Source organism: Podarcis filfolensis (genome assembly GCF_964270895.1).
Source record: "Podarcis filfolensis genome assembly, chromosome: 2".
NCBI classification, from domain to species: domain Eukaryota; kingdom Metazoa; phylum Chordata; class Lepidosauria; order Squamata; family Lacertidae; genus Podarcis; species Podarcis filfolensis.
Genome location: NC_139605.1, coordinates 51,201,195 through 51,227,411, shown reverse-complemented (window position 1 = coordinate 51,227,411; position 26,217 = coordinate 51,201,195). Strand labels below are relative to the sequence as shown.

The 26,217-nt window shown below is 44.9% G+C and overlaps 1 protein-coding gene across 2 annotated transcripts; it reads left to right on the top strand.

The window, feature by feature from the left end:
* The first annotated feature begins 1,207 nt into the window (after positions 1 to 1,207).
* ACY1 (aminoacylase 1) lies at positions 1,208 to 26,217 on the top strand. 2 transcript variants are annotated; one of them, XM_083603501.1, is made up of 15 exons: positions 1,208 to 1,468; positions 4,107 to 4,257; positions 10,607 to 10,671; positions 13,504 to 13,608; positions 14,295 to 14,389; positions 15,774 to 15,850; positions 17,356 to 17,445; positions 17,827 to 17,883; positions 19,792 to 19,865; positions 20,128 to 20,177; positions 20,898 to 21,042; positions 22,055 to 22,123; positions 22,449 to 22,528; positions 22,925 to 22,985; positions 23,099 to 26,217. In XM_083603501.1, the coding sequence occupies exons 2-15, from the start codon at positions 4,140 to 4,142 to the stop codon at positions 23,261 to 23,263; spliced, it is 1,251 nt and encodes a 416-aa protein (XP_083459627.1). In that variant the 5' UTR covers positions 1,208 to 1,468; positions 4,107 to 4,139; the 3' UTR covers positions 23,264 to 26,217. The 2 variants fall into 2 exon arrangements, with proteins under 2 accessions (XP_083459627.1, XP_083459626.1); XM_083603500.1 differs by lacking the exon at positions 1,208 to 1,468 and adding an exon at positions 1,516 to 1,823.

Genomic DNA, 26,217 nt, shown 5'->3' with positions numbered 1-26,217 from the left:
CAGCCAGATAGGCAGGTTATAAATAATAAAATTATTATTATTGTTTAGTAAGACTATTATGCTATCTGCCTTCACCCATCATTAGCTTGCTAATGAACTCACATGTGACAAAAATGCTGTAGGTTTCCAGTGATTTCTCTTTCCAAAGAAATCCAAGTTCAGGTGAGTGCTGCCCTTGGAAATACTTGCCACTTGGTGCCAGACAATACTAATTTATAGGCATCTGTAAGGTTTTACAACAAAGGTAACATGTGAAGCACTTTGAATGCTCTGAAGTACTAGACAACATGCTAAGCATTAATTTCAGGATAATGGCTTAATTTCATTATCACTACACCACTCGTCTGACCCTGCGTTTCTGAGCCTTAATTTTAAACTCCATATTTCTACATATTACTAATCAAAGTACATATTAAAAACTCAATACTGTATAGGATATTCAGTAAACAGGCTGAGAGCCATGGCAGGTGAAGTGTGTATAAAAATATGCCGCTGTGTTGGTATTCTGCCTCCTGGTTAAGCCTAAGCTTGAACCCTGCCCCTTTTCTTTTTGGAAGGGCAGGAGTTCAATACAGCATAAAGAAAGTGATTAACTGAAACTTCTACATATTTATGCAGAAGTAAGTCCCGCTGGCTTTTAACAGAACTTACTTCCCCCAAAGGACTTGTGCCCTTAGTCACGAGCTAGAAATTTTCTCAGCAAAAGTTATCCAAAAGTCTGGTGGGAGTAATCCAATATCCTTTCTTCTGCACCAGGGGCGCATTTTAGGAGCCCTCAGATTGTAGGGAATTTTCTGAAAAGGACAATAGATTGATGGGCTCCCAAAGATTCACAGGAGCCAAATCAAATTAGGGGACCAGGGTCCCCAAAGTTAATGGAGAATACCTTTCAAATAGTGTTTGTGAATCGCGTCATGTGATCGATTCTGCGGGGCGGGGCTTACCTGCCCCTCCCCTCCAATATTGTATTCAAGTTGGCACCTTTGCAAAAACTTTCGGTGGGAGTTAACTTACTTTCCCCTGCCCCAATATTTTCCACCGGGGCACCCACCCATTATGTCGATTAATACCCTCACCTACCTCACAGGGCTGTGGCAAAAAATTGCAAGGCGATGTATATGGAGCGTTTGAAGGCGCTCTCAAAAAGGGGCTGAGGCGACTTAAGAGTTTGGAGTTTCTTAGCTGGGCTGCGAGTTTCCGCAGGCGGCTCGCGCTGTCAGCCTATAGCCAGCCAGCTCAAGAGAAGAGCCAGCGCTGGGGAGCAGGAAGTGCTCCCTGTGGAAGGGCCCTGGACGTGCCCAAGCCTGCCGTTTAAAACCTGGCCTTTGCGCGCGCTCTCTCTCTCTCTGGTTGGCAACCAGGATTTATTCACTCGGGCCTGGGCGACGGGAAAGGGGTGTTAAACCCCGGAACTTGGCGCCAAGGCCAGCCCTGAAGGCGAGAGGACAGGCGGGACCCCGCTGCAAAGGTGCATTGGCGCGCTCGGCTCTCCCCTCCCTCCCTCCGCAGTAACCCTAACCAGCTCCCTCCCTCCCAGGAAGTCCTGAACCAGAGGCGTCTTCTGCCTCTTTCCGAAATCTCCCCCCCCCCCCGGCCACGTGCGCCGGAGCCCCCTCCTCCCACTCGCCCGGCTTGGGACGGAGGCAAGGCGGCCCGGCTGCCCCCCGTGGGATTGGCCCCGCCTGAGGCCGGCGGGCGGGCTGGAGGCAGGACTGTCCCCGCGCCCAGCCTTCCTCCGCCGCCGCTGCTGCCGCGAGTGCAGCAGAGCCCGGCAGCAGGAGGAGGGCTGGAGGCAGGCAGTGGCTTCTGCGGCGACCGGAGAGGTGGGTGAGCGGGGCAGGGCGGGACCCGGGGAGGCTGCCCGAGAAGGTCCCCTTTGGGCGGCCCGGGCGCGGCAGCGGCAGCGCCTGGCACCGACGGCCCTTGCGCCTGCAGGGAGGAGGGAGAGAGGTTCCTGCGGAACTACTTGTTTACTTAGCAGCCGGGGCTGGAAGGCGCGTCCTGAGGGGGCTGGGGAGGGACGAGCTGGCTCGGCGCCCCTCGGACGCCCCAGCTCCTAACCGCTATCCCCATAAACGCGCCTTGCTCTTCTCCACGTTCAGCTCCGCTATAGGACGACCCCCCTCTTCGGTATCGACTGCGGCTTCCCAGTCCCGCTGCCTGCGTTGTGTGGCCGGCCTTTCCCCCTGTCAAGTGCAGCCTTGCTTCCACAAACGCGTTCTCTTCTCCCCTGCCCTCAAATGCTTCATTTAAAAAAGAAACGAGAAAGGAAAGCCGCAGCATTTCCCAGCACTCATCATACACTGTCATGCCCCAAACTTCCCTTGGCCAAATCTGCCTCTGCTCGTTTTCTAAAAGTTTCCCTCTAGATGCCCGGTGCCTTAATAACTTGCTGTCCCCCAACGCCTTGTGCTTGTTTAACACGAATTTAGCTTTGCAAAGCAAGTCCACCGAAGTTACAACCTCTCTCGAACTTTTTTGCTCGCCTACTGTACCTGCCTATGCCTGCCTATTTGAAGCGCCTGGTTGCACTGGCTGTGGTAGATAAGCGACTCTTACAAGCCTTCCTTCTTGCCACACAGATATTGCCACACAGCAGTGTATTGTGGACTCAGTGCTGCTGATACATTCAGGTTTTTTTGGTGTGTTTTAAAAAAATGGATAGCATCAATGCTGTCCACATGAAACTGCCATCCCATGTTATTTTCCTGACTAATCAACTATGATGTGTGGATGTTATGAAATATTTCCATGCTTGAGCAGCACCTTCTTCACAAGAAAGTGCTGGGCAGAAGTGTCTGCAGTCTTTCTTCCCATACCTTTTCTTTCAAAACAAAACAAAATAAACGCCCCTAAAAAACCCTACTTCCCATACTTGCTCTTGCCCACTTAATACTCCCTCTCCCAATTCTACGCTCACCAGTTTCCTTAACACCTAATCACAAGAAATTTCTCCTGTGCTATTAATTTTATCTACCTCCCTTCTATTCTAGTCACTACCATGATGTCTAAAAACCCCCAATATTGAGTCTTCAATATCCTACAGCATTATTGTCTTATTAAAAGGAGAGCACAAACTCTGGACCTTTATATCATAGAGTTCCCTCAGTACGGGTCTTGAACCCAGTGCTTTTTTTTCTTTAAAAAATGTTTAGTGGTACTCTCATTTTCCTACTCGTATTGAAATACTGCCCCTCAATGGGGCCAAACTTAGATTCACAAAATGTTTCGGGGTATGCATACCCCTGCATCCCCCCAGAAAAAAGCACTGCTTGAACCCATCTGTTAGGAGCAGCTACACATTGATAATGCAAGTTGTACCTATTTACAGCTGTCTGACTGGCAGTAATTCAATGGATGCAGCTTTCTTCACACCTGTAGGGCATGGCTATCTATACCTGTGGAGTTTCTGTGGTGAATGCGGGACACAGCAGGGGGTGTGTGGAGGTGGCAACGCTACTCCCAACTTGTAGGTCAGTTTCGCAGCCTTCTGTGTTTCCAGCACCTTTTGCTAAGCTGCCTGTTTGAATGCTTCCATGTAGGTGTTAAGAGAACACATCATCCGTTACTCTTGCCATTACTGTACAGTCATTTCTCGTTTCCAGCAAAAGTTGCCTTGTGCTCTAGCCCAAGAGCTCTATACTAGACACAATACCCAGAAGAAGCTGTTGTAGAAAGTGCACATGGCCATGCTCGTTTTCAGATTAAACCTTGTGACCTTCATAGTAGTAGGTGTAATTGAGTTGAAAGAAAGCCTTGATTGGGATTTTTCCCCCCACTTGGGTGCAATGATGATTTCCCTCAAGTGCTGAGCTCAGCTTTCATAGCTTTGGATGTGTTTTTTTTTTTTGAACCATTACAATTTTGGGAGCGAATCCATTTCGGGGAAGTTTTTAAATTACCAGTCAATTATTGGTGCCATCTGGCAATTTCCTCCTGTTGCTGCAGCCTCAGGAAAGCGAGAGAAGGCACAGCAGGAATTAAATGTGGTTATACAAGTTAGTACCTGTAGCAGCGCAATTCCACTCTGAACAGTAAATAAGGGAGAATGATATTCTTGCTCTTGCTCTCTGCATTTCCTATGTATTCACTTCTTAATTTCACAGAGGACTCTAATATCCTGTGTCCAGAAGGCTAACATGCTACCAGAGAAAGACCCTAAAAGGCAAGGGGAGAAGGACCCCCAAGAAGATCCATCAGTCACCCTCTTCCGGGAATATCTGAGAATCAAGACTGTCCAGCCAGACCCTGATTATGGTACGGAGGGTGTTTTCTTTTTCCTCCTTCATTTTAAAAAGGCGAAGTTCTGCTGCTGTCTACTTGACTGGTGTCACTGCTGGAGCTTTGCAGAAACATTACATAATCAGCAACCAATGGGAGTCCATTCGGAGGCTAGTTACTTTAGCAGCTGGAGGTAATGTTCCTGCATCATTTGCCAGAGTGAACAAAACAAATTGATTTCTAGAGTTCATTTGAAATGGTTTTATCTCACCTGTTCTGGCTAAGATGCACTGAATGCATTTGCAACATACAGCATAATTTAAACAGGAAAAACCATCTAGTTGGAATTATGCATCCCTGGATATATTTACATAGACCTATGATTATCTGTGCTGTGATCATTCGGTCCATATGAATTATTCTGAGTACAGCTTGTAAGTATCTATCTAGCACCACCACCCCATGTTTCATATGTATTATTTTCATTATTTAGCCTTTATAATCACATGGATAAGCCTGACTTCCATTTCCCCTCAGCACTTAAACTGTGCTATAAAGAGTGAGGGGAAATATCTTTCCTCTCACTTTATAACATGCATTTCATTGCTTTCTTTTTTAAAACAACATCCCATCAGAGTTTGCCAGGACCTGATTGGTCTGCTTCTATGCCACTGTTTCTCTGGGAAGCTCAGAACAACATTTTAGCCTTATTAAACACACACACACACACACACACACACACACACACACACAAACACACCTGTGACCAGGGATATTTTTGGGACAATTTTTATTAAATTGTTAATTAAAATATCCAGATAAGATATGTAAAATTGACAACAAAATTAACCGTTATAATACAATCCAGAACATTTGCCATCTTTTCAATGCATCATTGCATTTTCTACTTCAGAGTCAGAACATTTCTCTAGCCTCCTTTTCTAACTCAATCAAATCATAACATAAAAATACTTTCAGACAGGGTATCTTGCAAAAATGGTAACATGTCCCATGACATTTTCCCGTGGTTTGGTTTGCTGCCCATAGAAGACTAGAATGTAAAGAAAGTGGTTATGCTACAACCCTTTCCGCTGACAAAAAGTTTTATTTGTGCAAGCAACATTTTTATATGCTGTAATGTTCAGCCATGTTAGCCTGCCACCATCTTCAGTCTGAGTGATTCAGACCAGACACAAACTTACTATTTCTGAACTAGGTCAGTAAAATTTCCTGAGGATTAGATGCACAAAATTCCTTACTACGCTGAAGAACCAGCATAACTTGGTTGGAGACATGCTCAACATTAGGAAAATAGGGAAGCCACAGCTGATATGGAGTAGGCCGATGAAAACACAATTCAACACAGTTAAATAAGGTGACAGACAGCCCTGTACTCACTTCTGTGAGAGTAAGTCCCACTGAGCCCAATGGGGCCTGTTTCAGAGTGGAAGGATATACATAGGATTGAACTATTAACCACTTAACAGGTTTATGCATGAGTCTCTCTTTGTTGGATTATAGCCTTCTGCCAAAATCCAGAGAACAATTTTAGAAGAACACAAGGTCTTGAATGCACCCAGTCGGACTTGTGCCCTTTCCCCCTTTGAACAGCAAATCACCATACTGTAGCACAAACAACTTTTGACACTTTCTTGAGTTTCGGAAATACTTGGCTGGAACTTTTGAAAGCTACTACTGGAGAAATGCACATCAAAAATCCCAGTGGTCCTCAATAGGCAGAGGAGCAGAAGAAACTTGCTAGACCAGAATGGAATGTTTCATAAAATGCAAGTCACATGGAAGCTCCAGTTTCAGGATGTGTGTGTGTGTGTGTATGTGTATGTGTGTTTGTTTAAAATTTCTGTTCCTTGCATGATTCAGTCTATTCCTCAAAAGATTCAAGTCACATTTCCAACCCATGTACGTTGTTTCAGCAGACTTAATCTTCCTACCTTCACCTTCCTAACCATGATTCCTTCCCAGTGCAGATGAGCACAGTATAGGCCAGGGATGAGGAACCTGTGACCCTCCCAGAGATTTTTTTGACTCCAGCTCACATCAGCCCCAGCCAGCAAGGGATGTGGGAGTTGTAATATCTTAATGACCCTAGTTTCCCCACTATTGATATAGAGTGCAAGTTGTGCCTCAGAGGACATCAGATAGGGATGTGATATCCGTTTCTCTTCCTCCACCCCCACTCATGCCTGGTGGACAAATCCCTACATACGGCTTTTTGAGTTGCCATTTGAAAGAAATAATGTGTTCCATAGGCTGTCAGATCAGAAAGTAATTTGGAAGGGTTTAATGGTGATATTTTGCACCCAAAGCTACTCAGAAGTGTGAAACAGCAGATGTTAATAGCTTATCTAAGAAACACTTTGCTGCTTTTCGAACTTTGGTGCTGAGTGAAGTCCACATTCCAGAGCTTACTTCAGACAAGTATTGCCCCTCTGTTATCCTGAAGTATTAATGAGTCACAAAGTGAGGGGATTTAAGCCTTGTTTTCATGGCAACAGGAGTAAATCTGTATGCACTGAGCAAGCTGGAAGAGAATTTTTTGTCTGTCGTATACATTGGCTCTCATCCACTTTGTTCAGGCAGACATTGAGTTGCAGTCATGTGAACCCTTGTCCTCAGTGTACTCAGCCTAAAGTTGGCAAAGTTAGCCTTTCTAAGTCACCTTGTAACTTAGGCTCCTGTTCCCATATCACATAGTTTGAAGTAAGGCCACTGAAGCCAGCAGGACTACAGTGGTACCTCTGGTTACAAACTTAATACTTAATTCCTTCCGGAGGTCCGTTCTTAACCTGAAACCGTTCTTAACCTGAGGTACCACTTTAGCTAATGGGGCCTGCCGTGCCGCCGCTGCACGATTTCTGTTCTCATCCTGAGGTAAAATTCTTAACCTGAAGTACTACTTCCGGGTTAGCGGAGTCTGTAACCCGAAATGTTTGTAACCCAAGGTGTTTGTAACCTGAGGTACCACTGTACTCTGGAATGAGTGGCTTAAAGGCTACAGTCCTAGCCTGCCTGGTGCATCTGAATTGCATTACATTGGCCTTTTTGAGCTAGGGTCAAAATTCATATGAGAAGTGAGATTGTGTATTTTAATTGAAAATACATTGTATTTCCACCCATTGCATGTCCACCTACTGCATGGTGGCCATTGGAAAGTTGTTGAAAAGAAAGCCTCTGCATGGTAGCCCCCTTGCCACCCAAGAGCTGGCCGTATGTACCTGCCACATGCTTGCAGCGTGTGCTGGATATACCAGAGGGAGAAATGGCTCTTGTGTAATGCACACTGAAAATCAAATCCCAGGCATGGCAGAGGGTACACATGACAGGATTGCTATGGGCAACCTCATTCAGCCTTTTGTTCACACTGTCACCAACTGTGTGCCTGGCTGGTCCTGTGAATAGTCTAAAGAAAACTGGCCAAGTCATTTTGGAAAAAAATAAAACAAAAAAAATATGATTTTATTATTACGAACCTGCACTGGATTACTATTTGCATTTTACTTATGTCAACTTGCTTCAGTTCAAGCAAAGCAGTGGCTTACTGCTCCACCGCTTTGCCAGAAAGAACACTTATAAGAACTTTTGTAACTAAGAATTATTGTCTTAGCATGCAATCCACCCCCCCCCCCATCTGCTGCATGTGGTGATGGCAGGGGCGGGGGGGATTGTATAGATCATTGTTCAAAACAGCTCTTTTGGCCTTTAGCCTGGCCTGGGATCCACTTGATTAGGCATAGGCAAACTCCGGCCATCCAGATGTTTGGGACTACAATTCCCATCATCCCTGACCACTGGTCCTGTTACCTAGGGATGATGGGAATTGTAGTCCCAAACATCTGGAGGGCCGGAGTTTGCCTATGCCTGCACTAGATCCTGAGCTACCCACCCACTGCCATCACTTGGTGGCATTAGACTTCAACTGCTGCCTGGCTGGGGTTAGGATTGCTCTTGCGAGTTTGCCTTTTTCCTCCTCCTTAGCAATTCATTTTCCTTCCGTTTTGTGTATTTTAAATTATAAACCTGAGGGTAGGGTCCATCTTATTACAGGCTGTTGTAAGCTGGTCTAGGAGCCTTTTTCAGCCGAAGAATATACTGAAAAATACTTTAGGTAAAATGTCACAATCCTATTTAGCTGTATAGGATATGCAGCCTGGGATGCATCCCACTTTGTGAATGTTAGTGGGAGAAAGAAAAGTGCAAGAGAGCCATAATTAGCTGTTGTGCGTTTTTCACTTACAGAAGCAGGAGAAGCCCATTTAAGTGTTGCTTGTGAAAAAGTCTCAGTGGAGAAAGTCTTGGCTTGGGTCCATGAAGAGGGCATCACCTGATGAAACCATTAGGTTCTTACTGGACTATCATTGTTGCACACTTTTGAGCTAGGCAGAATGAAACTGTATGAATTGTTTCCTGTGTCCAAGGAGAGAAGGGCAATAAGAGGACTGCGCCAGAAAACTCCAGCACAAAGCGTTTGCAGGGAGAAAAGATTTGTTGTTGAAATCCCCCCCACCCTCCCCTGTTTTGCTGGAGGGGCCCTGCAGGGAGAAGAATCCATCAAAGGGGACTTAATAAGGTCTGTTTCCTGTTTGCTTGGCCAAGTAAACTCCTGAGAGGAACCGCAGAATGAAAGCGAAAAATTTTTACCCCCCTCCGTTTGTTTTGCCCTACTGGGTCAAGGAGGCCCACATAGAAGGTTCTGAAATAGAGAGGAGCTGCCAGAAGGAGAGGGCTAGGTTTGCAAAAAAAACAAAAAAACCCACTTAACGCTCTCTGGACACAATCAGTAGTATGCAGTGGACCCTGTAGTCCTTGCAGAAATTGTACTTTTAATCTACAAGGAAAATAAGGCAACGCTGCTCCACGCAGGCCTACCATCTTTAGAAAGCTTTAACTTCTCCTCATGCCTTGGCTGGTCCCTGTCAAACTGGCTAGTCAACTGGGTGGGGGGCAGGGAGAATGAATGGATATAAAGTGTGCAATGGGAAGCATTGGAAATTAGCAGCACAGACAAGACTTGAGAACCTTTCCAAATTAAATGACAAAATATGTCAAAATAATCCTCAGAGCAATATTCAGGCAGAAGAATAGCGGAAGGGGAGGACAAGACAGGCCTTTTCTTTACTTGACACACTGGACTTCAGAGAGAAAAAATGAAAAGGTGCAAGTTGCTCTTGTTGTTTCCCCCTTGCCCAGCTGTGTCCATCTGCAAAAACCTGTGTGGAGTGAGAGATCAGCCTCTGTCCTGAAGCCTCATCTTCTGCCAATTTCAGGGTTGCATTATTGCCACTGCAATATAAGAGAGCCTTCCATATAAGCAAATGCTGGAATGACACCCAAAAATTCTACGCTTTTTTCGGAAATATTCCTTGTACATAGAAATATTAGAGTGATGGGAGAGCATTCCAGCGTGTTACCAGAAGGCAAAACAGGGGTTCACAATTTTGGACAAGAAAAAGGAGAATAACTATGATACAGCTGGCAGAGTGCTGGATGGACTTCAGAGAACCAGTGTGGCGCCATATTTACCAGATGATTTTATGTTTTTGGCTATGTGTCTTTCCGAATACCTCTTTATACATCTCTTTACCCTACCTTTTGACATGAGGTGTATGTTGTAACCCACCTTGGGGAGAAGAGCAAGTAATAAATAAGAATATAACACAGTAATGCTTTGCTATAATTTGAAACGTTCAATGGAAAATACTTAAGACAAAGAACTGCTTTAGCTAATATGAAACAGAGGGTTCAAACAAGAGGCCTTTGCGACATTTTGCAAAGAAACATGTAAAAGCCAGGGTATGCAAACAAGATGTGTTCCCAAAAATATTTTAAAACCTTGTCCGATGCTTCAACTCCATTTGCTGTCCACCTCTGGGGAAAAGTTCTACTGCTCATACTGCATTGGGTACAATGGATGTGCAGCTTTTTGTAGAGGCTACACTGATGATTTGAGTAAGTTTTATTGAATTGCTTCATGTTGTATGCTGCCTTGGTAATTTATGGTTTTATGTATTTATTATTGCATTTCTATGTTGCCTTTCCTCCAAGGAGCTTGAGGTGGTGTGCATGTTTCTTCTTCCTCCCCATTTTATCCTTACAGCAACCCTGTGAGGTAGACTAGGCTGAGAGTGAGTGATTGGCGAAAGGTCACCCAGTGAGCTTCATGGCTAAGTGAGGATTTGAACCCTGGTCTCCCAATCTCGGTCCAACACTCTAACTACTATACCTCACTGGCTGTCTCTTAAGGCCATTTCATAAATGCTTTTAGTAAATGCATACGTAAAATAAATGTCATTGACCGAAAGGTGGTTAAAGCGATGTATTTCATTGATATGTGGTTTTTACAGCTGCTTCTCCTCTCTCCTTCCAGACACAGCAGTGAAATTCTTGGAGAGAATAGGCTCTGAACTTGGCCTACAGTGTCAGAAAGTGGAGGTAATTAATGAGAAAGCCATTGCCCCGTCTCAGTTCTGTCAGGATGTCTGATCACCCATCTCCAATTTACTGTTACGTAGTCTCTCAAAGCTTATGACTTGGTAAAGGAGGTGCCATTAATCTCCTGGCATACAGGAAGCTTTGGGCTAAAGTAAATGGTTCCTGGCTCTCAAGAACATTGTTCTGTTTGTTCATTTAAAGTACTTCTAGGTCTCCCTTGACCAAGACACATTCCAGAGCTAGGTACAACGAGCATGAATAAAACTATTCATACCAGATGCAAAAACAACAAAACATCAGTATTAATAATGAGCTAGCAAAATAAGAGGCGTAAATAAAACTGTAAAACTATACTGCCTAAAGAATTATAACGCAGAGCTCTAGTTACACCACCACAGACTCAAATTTGATATCACAACGGTACATGTCTTTTAAATTCCGTCTCATCTGCTTATTCTCCTAATCTCTGCAAGAGGGATATTTCTTAACATTCTTGGGTTGTTGTCAGTGTCAAACTGCCATCTGTTTTAAGTACCAGGAATAAGAAGATGGCGTTGGATTCACATGAGCAAAGTGTCCACAAAGCTCCTGTTAGTCATGGGTGAAATGTAGACCACAATTTTAGATTCCGTAGTTGGAATCGCTGCATTAAGTTTACAACCCCTTATTATTTCCTTGTGGCCACAGAAATGTGCTCTTTAACGCTTCTCCAGAGAAGACTTATTATTGACGGTTTGGGCCTGAGATACAGATAATCAGTCAATCCTAGTAGTGAAAGAATGTTGGCATTCCTTATTTGTTAATCGTGTAAATCCTCTCTGCTGCTGGTGATAATGTTTTACACAAATGATCACCGGTTCTATTACAATACTGGTGTCCAATACCAGCACCTAGTACGGAGGCTGGAGTTAGAGCCGCTAATTAATGACCTCAAAATAGTGCCTAGCAGAGGTTCCAAAGAGACTGAGGGCCATATTCTCCTAATGAGTCCTGCCAATGCAAGGATTTCCACTTACACAATGGGACTCCCCCCCCTTCCCTCCCTGGGTGTGCCCTGAACCCTCCCCCAAATCTTTTCCAAAGGGTTGGGGGAACCCCTAGAACAGATTTAGGGAGTGTGCAGGGGGGGAAACATTCTGTTGTACAAAGAGAAATCCAGAGTCCCTAATGCTTCTGAATATCAGTTGCTGGAAACCACAGGAAGCTCTTGTGCTTGGGTCCTGCTTGCAGGTTTCTCACAGGCATCTGGTTGGCCACTGTGAGAGCAGGATGCTAGACTAGATGCTAGACAAAGGAGGCCATGGGGAAGAAGAATTGAAGATCAAGGGAGGACTTGGGATGGAGCCAAATGGTTTTTTTGGCGGGGAAGAGGGAGGAATTCAGGCTCTTCAGGACCACACGTGTTGGCCTGACTTGAAGGGTGAAATAGAAGCATAATAAATAAATGGTTTCATAGGCAGTCTTGAACAAGTTTTGATTAATTATGCCCCCTTGATTTGTGTGGTTCAAGGTAGTGGTGGTGAGGAATGTCTTCAGATTTATTCTCAGGCAACCTTCTGATTAAGCCATGCTGCGGGAAGCATTCTGATAATGCTGGTGCTCATATTGGCTGTTTTATAATTTGTTGCAGCCCTCGTGCAGCCTATAATCTCTTCGTGAGCTGGCTATCCCATTAATCTCTTATTACCATGTTCTCAGGCTATTCTTGAACAGATCCAGCCTGACCTTTCCTGCATTAGGGCCTGTATTTAGACTGATTATTGTTACAAATTAATGCCATGCAAAAACGAAAACTTTTTTTTTAAAAAAAGGAGTGATTTGTGTTCTTTTCTCTACGTATAGTTAAAGGCTAATTCTCCCCAAAAATTTTAAAATTTAAATGGGTCAGTTTCAAATATTGGAGTTTGCCTCTACCTCAGTCTTTATCATAATAGTCAAGGGTACTTTAAAACGACTAGCAACCATAAGCCTATATGAATTTCCCAGAGTCCTATATCTGTTCTAGACTCCGTCCAGTGATCTCTGGAACTTCTCTGTGTTGGAAAGTACTGCATTTTATTATGCCTTTGGAGGACTGCAGGTATGGACCTGGATCCTCAGAAGCAGATTGGGGCTGCCTGATTTCGCCATAAGGAGACACTGTGTTTGCCTGAATTCCGAGGCTTATTTTGATTCAGCCTGCGGCACTGTATCTCACACCTGTTTCTTTAACTCACAATGAACAGGGTTGTATCCAATGCCGGTCCTACTTAGAGTAGTTCCGTTGATGTTAATGGACCTGAATGGCTCGGATTTATTAATTCCAGTTCTACTCTGAGTAGAACTTGGTTGGAATACAACCCACACTATGCTCAGCCTTGCAAACAAGTCTACAGAAACTACTCACCTATAATGCTTCCCTCGCTACCCATTTGCCCCACAAGTGGCAGTTTTAAAACGTTTTTACTGCCTCGTCACCTCACGGTGATGCTTATTTTCCCACAAGTGGCTACTGCAGAAACCTGAATTGAGACAAAGCAACCTTAAGGCTCCAGTGCGCTTATTGTCCGTTGGATTCTCCCTTAATTTAATGGAACAATTTGCAGAGAAGAAAATAAGACCCTATGGAAACTCAAAAATGACTATAAAGTCCAAGCCACCATAAGGTAGAAGAGTGTGAGCCAGAACAGGGTGCTTCTCTCATCATCATCATCACCATCCATCAGCCCCTCTTGCTGCCTCTCTGGATTGGACAGAAAAACCATTTTCAAGTACTTGGGAACCATCTGCGGAGCTTTTTGTCCGTACTGATCTAGTGACAGGATGAGCAACCCACTTGGTGTTCTGTTGCAGGTCTGCCCTGGCCGTGTGATCACCATCCTGACCTGGAAAGGCACAAACCCGCATCTCCGCTCCATACTGCTGAATTCTCATACAGACGTTGTGCCGGTGTTTGAGGTTAGAAAGGGATTCAGATCTCTGCATCTTGCATGTGATGTTGCTGTTCAGAAAGGGTGTTGGTGGTACAGATGTGCCCCCTCCGTCAGAATGCTTTGAAAGACCCAGGGAAGCGTGATAATCCTTGCTTGCTTCTTGTTTTGAATATATAGAGGACACAGGTTACGGTGCTTATATTGGTGTGATGCATTTTCATTCACATCAACACCTGTGTCATCCTGGGGGATTAGTAATACATACCGTAGAGTTCACATGTTCTAGGAGGGCAACAGTTGAGGGATGAGATGCAATATATCTTTGAGTAAGCCCTATAATTTAAACTCAAGGAAACTCTGCCCTCTTCGTTATTCTAGTCCCCAGCTTTATACCAGCAGAGTGCCACCTACAGAGAGAAGTAAAGAGCTGCAGGCATTTAGATGGTTTCTTTAATACAGTGAAATATTCCTGTTTGCCTTTGTTATATGGAAACGATTTGGCCCAAAGATAGTACTTGAGTGTCTGACATAATATTTGCGAGTCTTTCCAGACAGGAGTTGAGGAATCAAAGATCTCATATATTTGCTCCTAATATTCAAACTACATAGGATTTCCCCTGTGCTGTAATAGGATGTCACATTTTCAGTACCTCATGTCCTCCCATCACTCCCATCTTCCTGAGGTGCTCTATGCTGTTTTCCTTCCCACAGGAATATTGGCGCTATGATCCGTTTTCAGCCTTCAAGGATTCTGAGGGGAACATCTATGCACGTGGAGCCCAAGATATGAAATGTGTTTCTATCCAGTAAGTCCATCCATGGTGGAGGAAAGGACACATGACTGAGAAGATTATCTCATCCTATCGTAGTTCACGTAGATTGATCATTTCAGTTAGTGCACTTTAGTGAGTGCAGAAGTCGGTGGAAAACTTAATCCTGATTGGCCAATGTGCCTTGGGTTAAATGGTAATGGGTTCAGTGCCCCAATGGTAAACAAGAATAGATAGACTGCTAATACACACAAATGCTGCCTGAATAGTATGTGGGTGGTTAAATCCTGCAAGTAGCAAAGTTTTGTATAACTTTTGTAGCCATTTTGTTTTTATTTTATTACATTATGTGCTGCTTAATTACATCGTAAGCAGTATACAAGTAACTCAACACGATAAAAATAAAAATAATCTAAAACCATAAAATCAGAATTCAGTTAAAATACCTGCTTGAATAAAAAGAGTCTTCAGTAGTTATCGGAAGTCCAACAGGGAGGGGAACAACCTGTCTGATCTCAACTGGAAGGAAGTTCCATAAAATTAAGCTCACAGTACTGACGCATGGGCATAGCCAGGATATTTGCTGCGGGGGGAGGGGGGCAGGACTGACGTGATTGGTCAGTTAGTTAAGTATTTCTATTGTTTTACTTGATGGGGGGGGGAGAAGCTGCCCCCCTGCCCCCTCCTTGGCTATGCCCATGTACTGAATGCACAGATTCTGGTAGATACAAACTGTGCATCCGAGTCATGGGGTATCCCTGATGGTGACTCCCTCAAAGACATCAGTGGTCGGACACGAATCTATGGAACCAGGCAGTCCTTGAGGTATCCTGGATCCAGGTTGTAAAGGCCTTGTAAATTAATATAAGAACCTTGAACCTCTCCCAGTAGCATATAGCCAGTCGGTGCAAGCTTTTGAGCATTGGAGGTGTGTTGGGTGATAGTCCGTCTGCATCAACACTTTAGCTGCAGCATTTTGCAGTAGCTGGAACTTCCAGAAAAGGCTCAAGAGTAGCCCCACGTAGAGCATATTACCAATGCATGAATTACCGTGGCCAAACTATGAGAATGGCCATAGCTGGCGGACTAGCTGTAGCTGGTAAAAGGCATTCATAGCCACCAAGGCTATCTGAGCCTCCAGCAATAAAGGCATAACCAGGAGCACCCCCAAATTCTTATTAATGTGTGGTTAATACAAATTACTTGTCTTGCCCTGCCCTGTATGGTATATCTTAGAAGTCAATGGACTCTGATCCAGGCTTCAGCTAGCTTCCAGTTGCCACCCCCCAAAAACCCACCCTCCCTTTCCCTCCTTTATCATTCCTGCACCTGTGCATGATCCTGACTGGGTGTAGACCAAGCATCTCTGGGTTGTCCCAGGGGTATCATCAGCCACTAAATAAGGCTCCTTTCCTTCCAGGTACATAGAGGCCATCCGGAAACTGAAAGCCGAAGGGAGACAGTTCCCGCGTACTGTTCATATGAGTTTTGTCCCAGGTGAGTTAACCAAGGGCTTATTCTTTCCCATTTACTTGTATTTCTTGCCCCTAATAGTTTCCCCTCCTTCTATATTTCTCTCAACCCTTTTGAATGAACTTTAAAAGGCCCAGCCCTCCTCTTTCCTTAGATCTCCCTCCCAAAAGACAGTTGAAGTAGTGGTAGTAGTAGTAGTAATAATAATAATAATAATACAATTTTATTTATACCCCGCCCTCCCCAGCCAATACCGGGCTCAGGGCGGCTAGTAGAAGTTCATGTCCCTCCCCTCTCAGCTTGTAAATTACACCAGGCAAGTCAACCCAACTTTTTAATCCCTGCCATACAAACCTTCACTGTATTGACTGTCCTCAATCCCCTCTCAATAACCAGACTCACCCAAAACAAAAGAAAATAAGTCACCCCCATCTCCTTTGGTGGTTGTCTGTTTAAGAGATGCTATAGGAGGTGGCTGAGGGGAACCAGAATTTAATATCTGGTAGTGGCGGCGGCTGTTCCTCCTCCACTGCGGGAGGCTGTATGCCTCTGAATACCAGTTGCTGGGGATCACAAGTGGGGAGAGCACTGTTGCACTCAAGTCTTGCTTGCAGACTTCCCAGAGGCCTCTGGTTGGCCATTGTGAGAATAATGTAAGTGGGCCTGTAGCCTGATCCAGCTGGGCTTTTCTTTATGTGGTCTTTATAGCTGCCCCAAACAAGGTTTTGCTTGTAGATCCTTTAATAGACAGCCATTCTTGTTCCATCCTTGGAACACTAGAGGGCACCTGCAGAGGATGCATGTACAAGGATCACATGTACATGTACAGAGGATGCATGTACCAAGGATTTTGGGCCTGACTGGATGTAAATGGAAAGTCTGTGTTCTCTCCTTATGCCCTTTTTGTGGTTAAAAGCAATCATGATGCCTCTCAATTTGGGTTGAGACCATGCCACTGGAGGGGTGGGTGTTTAACCCTTTCCCTTCACACTACTTCCACGACTTAATCACTCCCCACATCCCCACAAACTGCTGCTATAAACTGCAATATAGGTTCATGTCCCCCTCCCTTCTCTGCAACATATAACCACATAGGTTTAATTCAATAAAAATACATCTGAGGGGATCCAAGCACCGTTCTCCCATGGCATGTTTCTTCTGGCCCTCTGTTGCAGCCCAGGTAACCAGATACTGATACCTGCTATTTCTGCAGCCTTTTCAGTATTAGTACAGTCTGCAGTTTTCTGGCTCTCCTGAGCAGACTGACTGGCTCCTGCTACACAGCAGGAAACAATTTGAACATCACAAATCTCTGTCATTGGTAAGGTGGATCATCACTGTGAGCTGAATCTCCACAAGTGAAATCTCTCCAGGTTCCCATAGGGAACTGTGAGTTGCCATAAGCTCTTGGGCCCGTTTTGACTCTCAAGTGCAGAGAGAGATGTGGTTGGTCTCTGGAGAATGAAAGCAAAGGTGTTTAAGTGGCGAATGGTGATTCACTTACCTTGTCTCTTTTCCCTCTCTTGCAGATGAAGAGATCGGGGGCCACAAGGGGATGGAAATGTTTGTGAAGCGTCCTGAGTTTGCAACGCTTAATGTTGGCTTTGCCTTGGATGAAGGTGAGGCTCCCATCAGGGAAGCTATTTTGGACTTGAGTGTATGAGGGAACCAGTCCGTACATTTTGCTTTACCCTTGCTTCAGTTTATCCTTGGTGATTACCTGGGCATACTTCGTCTTTCATTGCCAGAGAGATAGAGAGAGGGAGAGAAAAATGAGATTCTGTTAGGTCACAGGCTTACTGTCAAAAAGGGGCATACAGTGGTGAAGATTCTTTGTTTTACTGGTGCAAGGCGAATGATGAACTCACTTGCATGAGATTAATGAATTCTCAGCCACTTTGCTGACGGTCTGTTTCCTGGTCAAAAGGCACTTCAGAAAGCCTACTGTGTCTTCTAGCTAAATGTGTTGTTTGCTAATTCCATTCTCTCTCTTCCCGCAGGCCTGGCAAACCCAACAGACACTTTCACTGTATTCTATGGCGAAAAATGTCCGTGGTGTGAGTACAATCCCTGATTCCTTCTATGTTTGTGTGTTTGGATTTTTGTCTCTGTGGTTCCCTCATGGCTACTTCTGGTCTTACGTGATGTTTGCTTGCATTTTCAGTACAGATCTGGGGAGAGATAATGTCTTTTGAAAGAAAGAATTGTTGAGCCTCTTTCACAGGGAAGTCACGAATTCTTCTGAGTAGTTTCTGGAGTTTTGCCATACCCATGTCTTCACTGTAAAATAGTCACACATGTTAAACCTTCCTAGAGCTTTCGGGGCTTTATGGAGGAGCCAGAGCAGATAATGAGACCAGCATCCTGTTGAAATTGGTTTGGGACTTCATAATTCTTAGCCACAGCTGTTTTTCACTTTCGCATTAGATTCGAATCTGTGGATTTTTAGTCACAGTTAACATCACTGGAATCAACTTGGAATTTTAAGCCTCCTTCCTCGAGTGGTTTTTTAAACCTTGGGATTTTCAGTAAGGGCTTGTAACTTGTGAATTCGGATAATTTTGCAGTGAATGTCTGAAAGTCGGCATTCACATGTGAGTGTTAACAGATCGTATAAGTGTGATTGCCAGCATTCCCTGCCTTATATCTGTAAAAAGGAGTGGGGATTCATATCAAGGTAACAGGATATCCACCATTTGTTGGATATACGAATGGTAACATTGCCATAAAGCTGATTTACTATAGTTTGCTGCGTTTATTCCCCTTCCTAGATGGCTTTGCCTCACATTTTCTCCCCTTCACCCATGCTTGCTTTCTGGCTCCCTCTCTTTGGGATACTGCCACAGTCCAATGTCTCATCTGCTGCCTTACTGCCATCTCCCTTGCTCTTCCTCAATATATTCCTATGGTGCTCTAGCCCATCCCTGTTGCCCTCTTAGTACGATGCCCACAAATGGAAAGAGTTTTATTGTTCATCCATTGATGCAGACAACTGCTAGAGATAATGGAGGAAAATCTTATAGGGTCTACTCCACAAATAGTAAAAAAAATCCTACTTTCCCACCACCAAGCATATCCACTCAGTATTACGCAATAGAGCATTTCTGAATAGTGAGGGGCTTTTTACAATTTGGAAACAATTTTTTTCTTGTACCTACTTTTGACATGGATTCAGGTTATATGGAAACTAGGACAGAGGTATGCACCCTACCCTTCCTACTCCATTTGTAGGAATACCAGGGGTCAGCAAACTTTTTCAGCAGGTGGCCGGTCCACTGTCCCTCAGACCTTGTGGGGGGCCGGACTATATTTTGAAAAAAAATAATGAACGAATTTCTATGCCCCACAAATAACCCAGAGATGCATTTTAAATAAAAGGGCACATTCTACTCATGTAAAAACACGCTGATTCCCAGACCGTCTGCGGGCTGGATTGAGAAGGTGATTGGGCTGGATCCGGCCCCCGGGCCTTAGTTTGCCTACCCATGGAATAATCTTTCTGCTTGTTCTTTGAAAATTCACTGTAACGCAAAACGTTGCACTACAGTTTGCATGCAGTTTTGTTTTCGTTTGTTTGGGCACACTACGTTTTAAAAATGGGGCTCTTAAAGTATAGACTATGCCATTTCCCCATATAAGTTGAAAAACAGTGTATGCAATATGGATGCAAATGATGTGTGCAGCTAGGTTGCAGGGGCTTTTGCAGCAACAATTCCTGCTGCTGAAGAAACAAGCCCCCTATTCAACTGCAGAATCTGTTTCGCTCGTCAGCCGTGGGGGTCTGTGCAACACTCCAATACTATTCTCTCTTCTTTGTGCATGTTGATCCTTTGGATCATGGCACGCTTCCTCTAAAAGATGTGTTGAATGTGGTTCTCACTTACTGTAGGAGTTGGGCATCAAGGTGTTGCTTTGACTACCTTGCTTACCATTCATGTTTTGTGCTTCCTCTGAATACTTTGCAGGGATTAAAGTGAAGGTAGAAGGGAACCCAGGACATGGATCCAGATTCATTGAGAACACAGCTGCTGAAAAGATGGTAAGAGATTAGGAATAGGGGCGAAGTGGCGTGGGAGGCGAGGCTGCTTTTGTTTGGCAGGGAACAGAATTGTTTGCTTAGATCTAAAAGCAATGCCTTCAGCCATCCAAGCTGAGGTCTGTTTTCATAGACCTTTCTTTACACAAGCCTTTGAGCCTGGTGCCATCCAGCTGCTGGGCCACCTTGAAAAACATTTGCTCATTAGAATATGCATCTATGTTTCCATATTGTTGCATTGACTTTTCTGCTTTCTTGCCCATAGCACAGAGTGATTACTTCCTTCCTGGAGTTTAGAGAACGTGAGAAACAAAGGTGAGGAAAAAAGGAGCCCCTATGGGAAGCCTGACTGCGTTGGGAAGGGGTGCATCTCCTGACCTTCTCTATGGCTCACTTTTGTTTGCTATTTATTTGGCGACCATTTCTAATGTGCAAAGGCCTTTCAGTCCTTAAGTTTGTCCTTGTAACTGAGATAGAGCCCTCCCTTAGGACTGATGCTAGCATTATTCATTGGGCCACATTGATGCGTGACTCGTTGCCATCTGCGTGGGTTGAGCAGCACATTCAGGTTGTCATAGAGCCCTTGAGCAGCAGCCCTGCTGGGCAAAGGCAGAGAAGCTTTATAGCATGGAGGGGACTGACCCATGGCCCTCCAGATGTTGTTGGACTACAACTTCCACCAGCTCCAGCCAGGATAGCCAGTGGTGAGGGATGGTGGGAGTTGTAGGCCAACTACATCTGGAGGGACTCAGGTCCCCTATCCCAGCATCAGTGGCACTCGTTGTTCCTGAGGCAAGAGGCTTGCAGTGGAACATGTCTATGTTTCCCAGACCACTTGTAAGCTGCTGTATGAGTCACCGCTTCTTATGGGTGGGAATATTAGCTGCTCTGATGATTGAAAATACTCATTGTTCCTGCCAGTACTTGGAACAGTGATTTTAGCCTCCTGTTTCTTCACCCTGGGGACTTAGGGAGCAATTAAGTGCAGAGTTTCAAAGATGTGGGGTGAAAGTCTTTCTCCCTTGTTTCTTGCAGGTTGAAATCAGAGAAGCACCTTACCTTGGGTGACGTCACTTCCCTCAACCTGACCATGCTCAATGGGGGCATCTCCTTCAATGTGGTCCCTTCTGAGATGTCTGCTGCCTTTGACATCCGCATCCCTCCCACAGTAGATTTAAAGGTACAGTATCTGGCTACTGACAGAAAGGAAGGAGGTAGGGGAATGGCGACTAATTTTCCGGCTGTGGGGTATTGCCTGGAATATGCTTACTGGGAAATGGCTGGGGAGTGTATGCTTATTCTTCCTGGACTGTGTCACCTAGAGCTCTCGTTCCTAGGCTTCTTACATTAAAATTGTTTGAGACATCCTGTAAAATATGAAATGTTATAAATTTTGTTGTCTTGCACTGGTTATCATTGATCACATGAAAGCACCTTGCAACTCTTCCTGGTTATGATTAGGAGAATTGAAGGGGCTGATTTCTTTGTCTGTAAGGTACCTCCAAGAGCCCTGCTGACTCTCCCATTCCACTTTCCCTCCTTGCCCTGAAGGATCATCTCCAGTTGCAGGACCCGCCTTCAGAGGCTGCAAGAGAGGAAGGAGCCAGTTGGGGAAGCAGTTGAGGGAAGCCTCTGAGGTTTGGCATGGTTCTAAGCCAGCATGGAGCCTTGGATCAGTGGTTAAGCTTAAGGAGCATTTGATTTTTTTATATTTGTGGGGGTAAGAATGGCAGGAAGGAGTGCAGAGGATTCTGGGATGAGTTAGGAGGACTGTGGGATAAATTGAAATCAGAATCATTCTGAGATCAACTAACCCCTTCTACACCCAGCTGATCACTCTGCGGGAGAGAACCCTCTCCAGATACTGTTTCATCAGGAGGTCCTTTCTGTACAATGTACATTGCCTTTAGTGTGGCAGTACTTACCCCTTGGCCTCCTTTCTGCTACGTACAGATCAGAGAGATTCTATTTTTCCAGCACCTATTGAAGACTGTGCTTTCTTAAACAAGCCTTATAAGTTGGGGTTTTTTAAAAAAAATAATAATCCAGTCTGTTATCTGTTATTACATCTGAAATGACTTTTATATGTTTTTACTGTTGATGTTTTTATTGTTAAACAGATTCAAGATGTTTCACAGGAAGCAATTCCTGGATGAAATAAATAACCATGTTGCTTTGTTTCTGCTCTGCAGGCATTTGAGGAGCAGCTCACAGCCTGGTGCCGGGCGGCTGGGGAAGGTGTTAGCTATGAGTTCCACCAGGTAACTGTGGAGACAAGGGAATATTCCAGCAGCCTGTTGCCACCCCCTTAGATCTAGACGCATAGCTCAGTTCCTGGCTTATGGCTACATGGCCGCCTGTGCTGCTGCGGCTGCTGCCGCCACCTCTCTCTCTCTCCCTCTCTCCTCCATCTCCCTCTTGGGCCTCTCCTCTCTCAATATGGCTGCCCTTCTGTTCTGCCTTGTCTCCCTCAACCTCTCGCACTCCTGCTGCCGCTTCTGCCGAGCCCTTGCCACAAGTCTCCTGCACTGTAGGTGCCCTGTTGCCTCCTCCAAGCTTCACCCTCTACCCTTTTCTTTGGGCTAGAAATACACGGATCAGTCGGTGACCTCCACAGAGGAATCTGACCCCTGGTGGAAGGCGTTCAGTGGCACCTGCAGGGACATGTGAGTAAGACGCCTCATTCCCCCCATTCTTACACTCACTCTTCTGAAGACTCCTGCGGAGGCTGGTGGCTGTTTTCACCTGCCGGACGCAGAAGGAACTGTAAACACGACATCATTTTGGAGGGAGGGATATGTGAGGGGGGAAACCTAACATTCAAGGCATTCAGAAAAAGACTCCCCTAGGGATCAGTATGGAGAACAGGAGAGTGGCCCAGTTATCCTCACCCTTCCCAACGTCTCCCATTCTGTTCATCCGAGGTCCCCTGTGCTCCATTTTTAAAAATTCTCACCATCTGAATCCCGCCTTCAGGCAGCTTGGAGCCTCCTTGGCAGGAGAAAGAAAAGCCTAGCTTAGCAATGGGAGCTCCCCTGTCATAGTATCTCTGTCTTTGTCAGGAACATGAAGCTGCAATGTGAGATCTTCCCTGCTGCCACAGACAGCCGCTATATCAGAGCGGTGAGTGCAAGTGCATATCCTGTGTGCATTTATCTTGTCAGTTGATTTCTTCCAGTACTTTGGTTGAGCTTCTCCTGTCTCCTCTTCCCCCTCCTCCTCCCACTGTGTTGCAGGCAGGACACCCGGCTATCGGCTTCTCCCCAATGAACCGCACCCCTGTGCTGTTGCATGACCACAACGAGTTCCTGAATGAGCAGGTCTTCCTTCGTGGGATTGAGATCTACGCCCATCTCATCTCTGCACTGGCCAGTGTCCTTCCCCTGCAAGCAGAGGCCTGAATAGGGGCAGGCAGAGCAGAAGGCAGCAGTCCGAGGGAGAGAGAAACCAAAGAAAGAGAGAAAGAGAAGCTGAAAACCTGCATTGCTTCCTATTTTGAGATGGGACCCTGCTAGAGGGGACGTAGGCCTTAGATGTTTTGATTGAGGGCTAGGGCTTGCTGAGATCACACCCAAAGCAGACTCTTGCATTCCAGCATCCCTGAGTGATACACAAGGGGGGGGGGCAAAGCATGTTGGAAGCAGAAATGTACACTTACACCAGTACATATAAAGTGGGGCTCTGTAGGCGTCGGCAACTGTTTCTCTGCTCCTTACCAAAGCACTTACAGTCAAGACCCTTGTTTGCACAGTTCCTGCATCAGGTCCCAGAGCTCCAGCTCTTTATCATCACCAGCTACCCATGTTGCGTTTTAAAGGATAATCCTCACGCACCAGGTTTGTAGGACTGAGGTTCTCACCACTGAGGTTTCTTGGGTTTTGTGGCAGAACGTTATTGCCTTGTCACTGGCTCTTTCACCGCCTTCTCCCCTTAACACCAATGCTGCACCCTTCTGCCATGCGATTCCCTTCTCCACATACCAAACCCAAGGCCAAAGCAACTGGAAAAGCAGGGTAAGTCCTAAGCTGCTGGATTAATCGAGCTCCCCCTGGTTCCTTCTTCCCTTTTGCGGGTTGATGCTCTTGACACCTAGTTGGTTTTCTCTGCTACAAGGCATGTCTAGTTCTCAAAGATCCAGCAATCTCAAATTTCAGTGGGAGTCCAGGCACCATGGAAAAGCCTCTGTTTTACCTCCATTATATGCTGTATGGTGTTGGGCAAATCTACACACTCTGTGCCCCTCACTCGTAGCGGGGCATGAAATGTTGCCATGGGCACTTTGCCACATGAGATCTTCCTACAGAACTTGGTGAAGATGAAGGAAAAGGCAGGTTTGCTGAGGGAGATAGTAATTAATATTGCCTTACTTGGAACCTGCCTTCCCCACACATCAAAGTAGGATTGACGTGGGGATGGGTGTCTCTGGATATTCACTCTTTGGGACTTAACAGCAGAGGTGCTGGCTGCAGCATGGTGCCTTAATTTTCTGTTGAACTGTAACGAGTTACTGCTGACACTTGCCATTCCCATGCAGGTAAGAGTTGGGTGAACAAGATTCAGCCATATAGGACAGCCATCTCCTCCCCGCCCCAGAACGCTCCAAGGGAACAACACTACTTTATGATGCTTTTAGCAAAACTTGCCCTTGCTTGAAAAGATCGTTTTTCACATTATGCTACAATATAATTCCTCATCCTCAGGTTTACATGATATTTGATAACATCATCTGGAATTGCCAGCAAATTCCCTAGAAACTATACTCACAGTTGCTGACATTGTAGATCAACATGTACTTAAGTAATGAGGAATACCTGCCCCTTCATCTCACTGTTATCCGCATGCGGCTTGAGCAATAGATTGGATAATGGCATGATGCTTTAATTTGACATATGTCCTTGGTAGTATCAGTATAATATCATCCACTGAAGTATAATGAGGAAGAAAATGGGGTTCACTTTGTTTTGTATCCCAAAATGCCCTGATGCCAGAGTAGGCCTATAAATCAGCATACTTTTTAAAAACCTAAAGCAAAAAACCCCCCCGCAAGATGCTTGGTTTACAACTCAACCCTAAGCATGTTTGGTAATAACTCCCACTGTTTTCAGTGAGGCTTACTCTTTGGTAAGTGTTCACAAGACTGCTGCCATGGACAAAGAGTTGAATGGCTACCTTTATGAATGGCAATATGAGAAGCTAATGAATGACTACAAGGGAGAGGGGTACATAATGTAAATATTGTGATACAATCCTCCTCTTGGCAAGTGTACATTTGCATCAGTAAACCTATGTTTATAGAGCTGCCTTGATATTCATCCCCATAACATCACCTCTTTATGGAGGTATATTGCCCCTCCTCTCAAATAAGTTTAGTGAAGAAGAAGGAAAAAACAGCAAGTGGTTGTTTGAATCCCAAAGGGGTGTTGCCTCTGGGATCCAAGGTGCCACACCCCATCCCAAGTAAATGTATTTGACAATTTTAAGCACTGCTTAAAGCCTTAATAGTGGCACAGACTGCATAGTCAGCAATGCCTGCATTGCACAGGAGGAGGAGCCTTCCACACCTGCAATGTTGTTTTTGCTCTCATTTGAGAAAGAGGTACAGCCCCCTCAGTCATCCTGGGAAAAGTGCAGGGAGGTGTAGCTCCCTGCATTGCACAAGCTGCTTCCTCTGGTGGGGAAAAGGAGGTGCTGCTTGCAAGATGGACCATCCCTGCACTCCTCCCTCTCTTAGGTTAGCAAGCAAGGTATATGGAACCTGGAAGTACAGCATATATAGTATGTCACATTGAATAATGCTTCACTTGAAAGTGTGCAATCAACCAGTAAGTTCTCCTCTGCAAGTGCCATTAAACTTCCTGGTGGTTTGTGCTGATTGTGTCTACATCTCCCTATCACCTCGTAAGCACACCTTTTCACAGGTAGAAACCCTAAATGTGCATAGCTTCCACCAAAAGATGCATATCTCAGCATATATATATTTTTATTCACATTGAGAAGATTAAGTACTGCAGGCCAACAAAAAAATGTAAAGGTGTGTAAGGCATGAATATGGAGATAATGAACATGATCATTGAATGCTGAGAGTTGTTCTACATTCCCCTGCGGATTATGTCTAAGGGCTTATTTGTTTGGGGTTTTGAGGATTTGACACCTGGCCCTCTGTAGTCTTAAATTATCTAATCTGCTTGCTGGCTAAATGAAAATAATAACAAGCTTGTTCCGATTTAGAAACGTTAGAAAACTTCAAATTTGCTTACAATGCTCCATGTCAAAAGGCCAGAAATATACAAACATGATTTTAAAACAAAAATAGGATGAAGGTATTAAAATATATTCAGATTTCAAAAACTCAAAA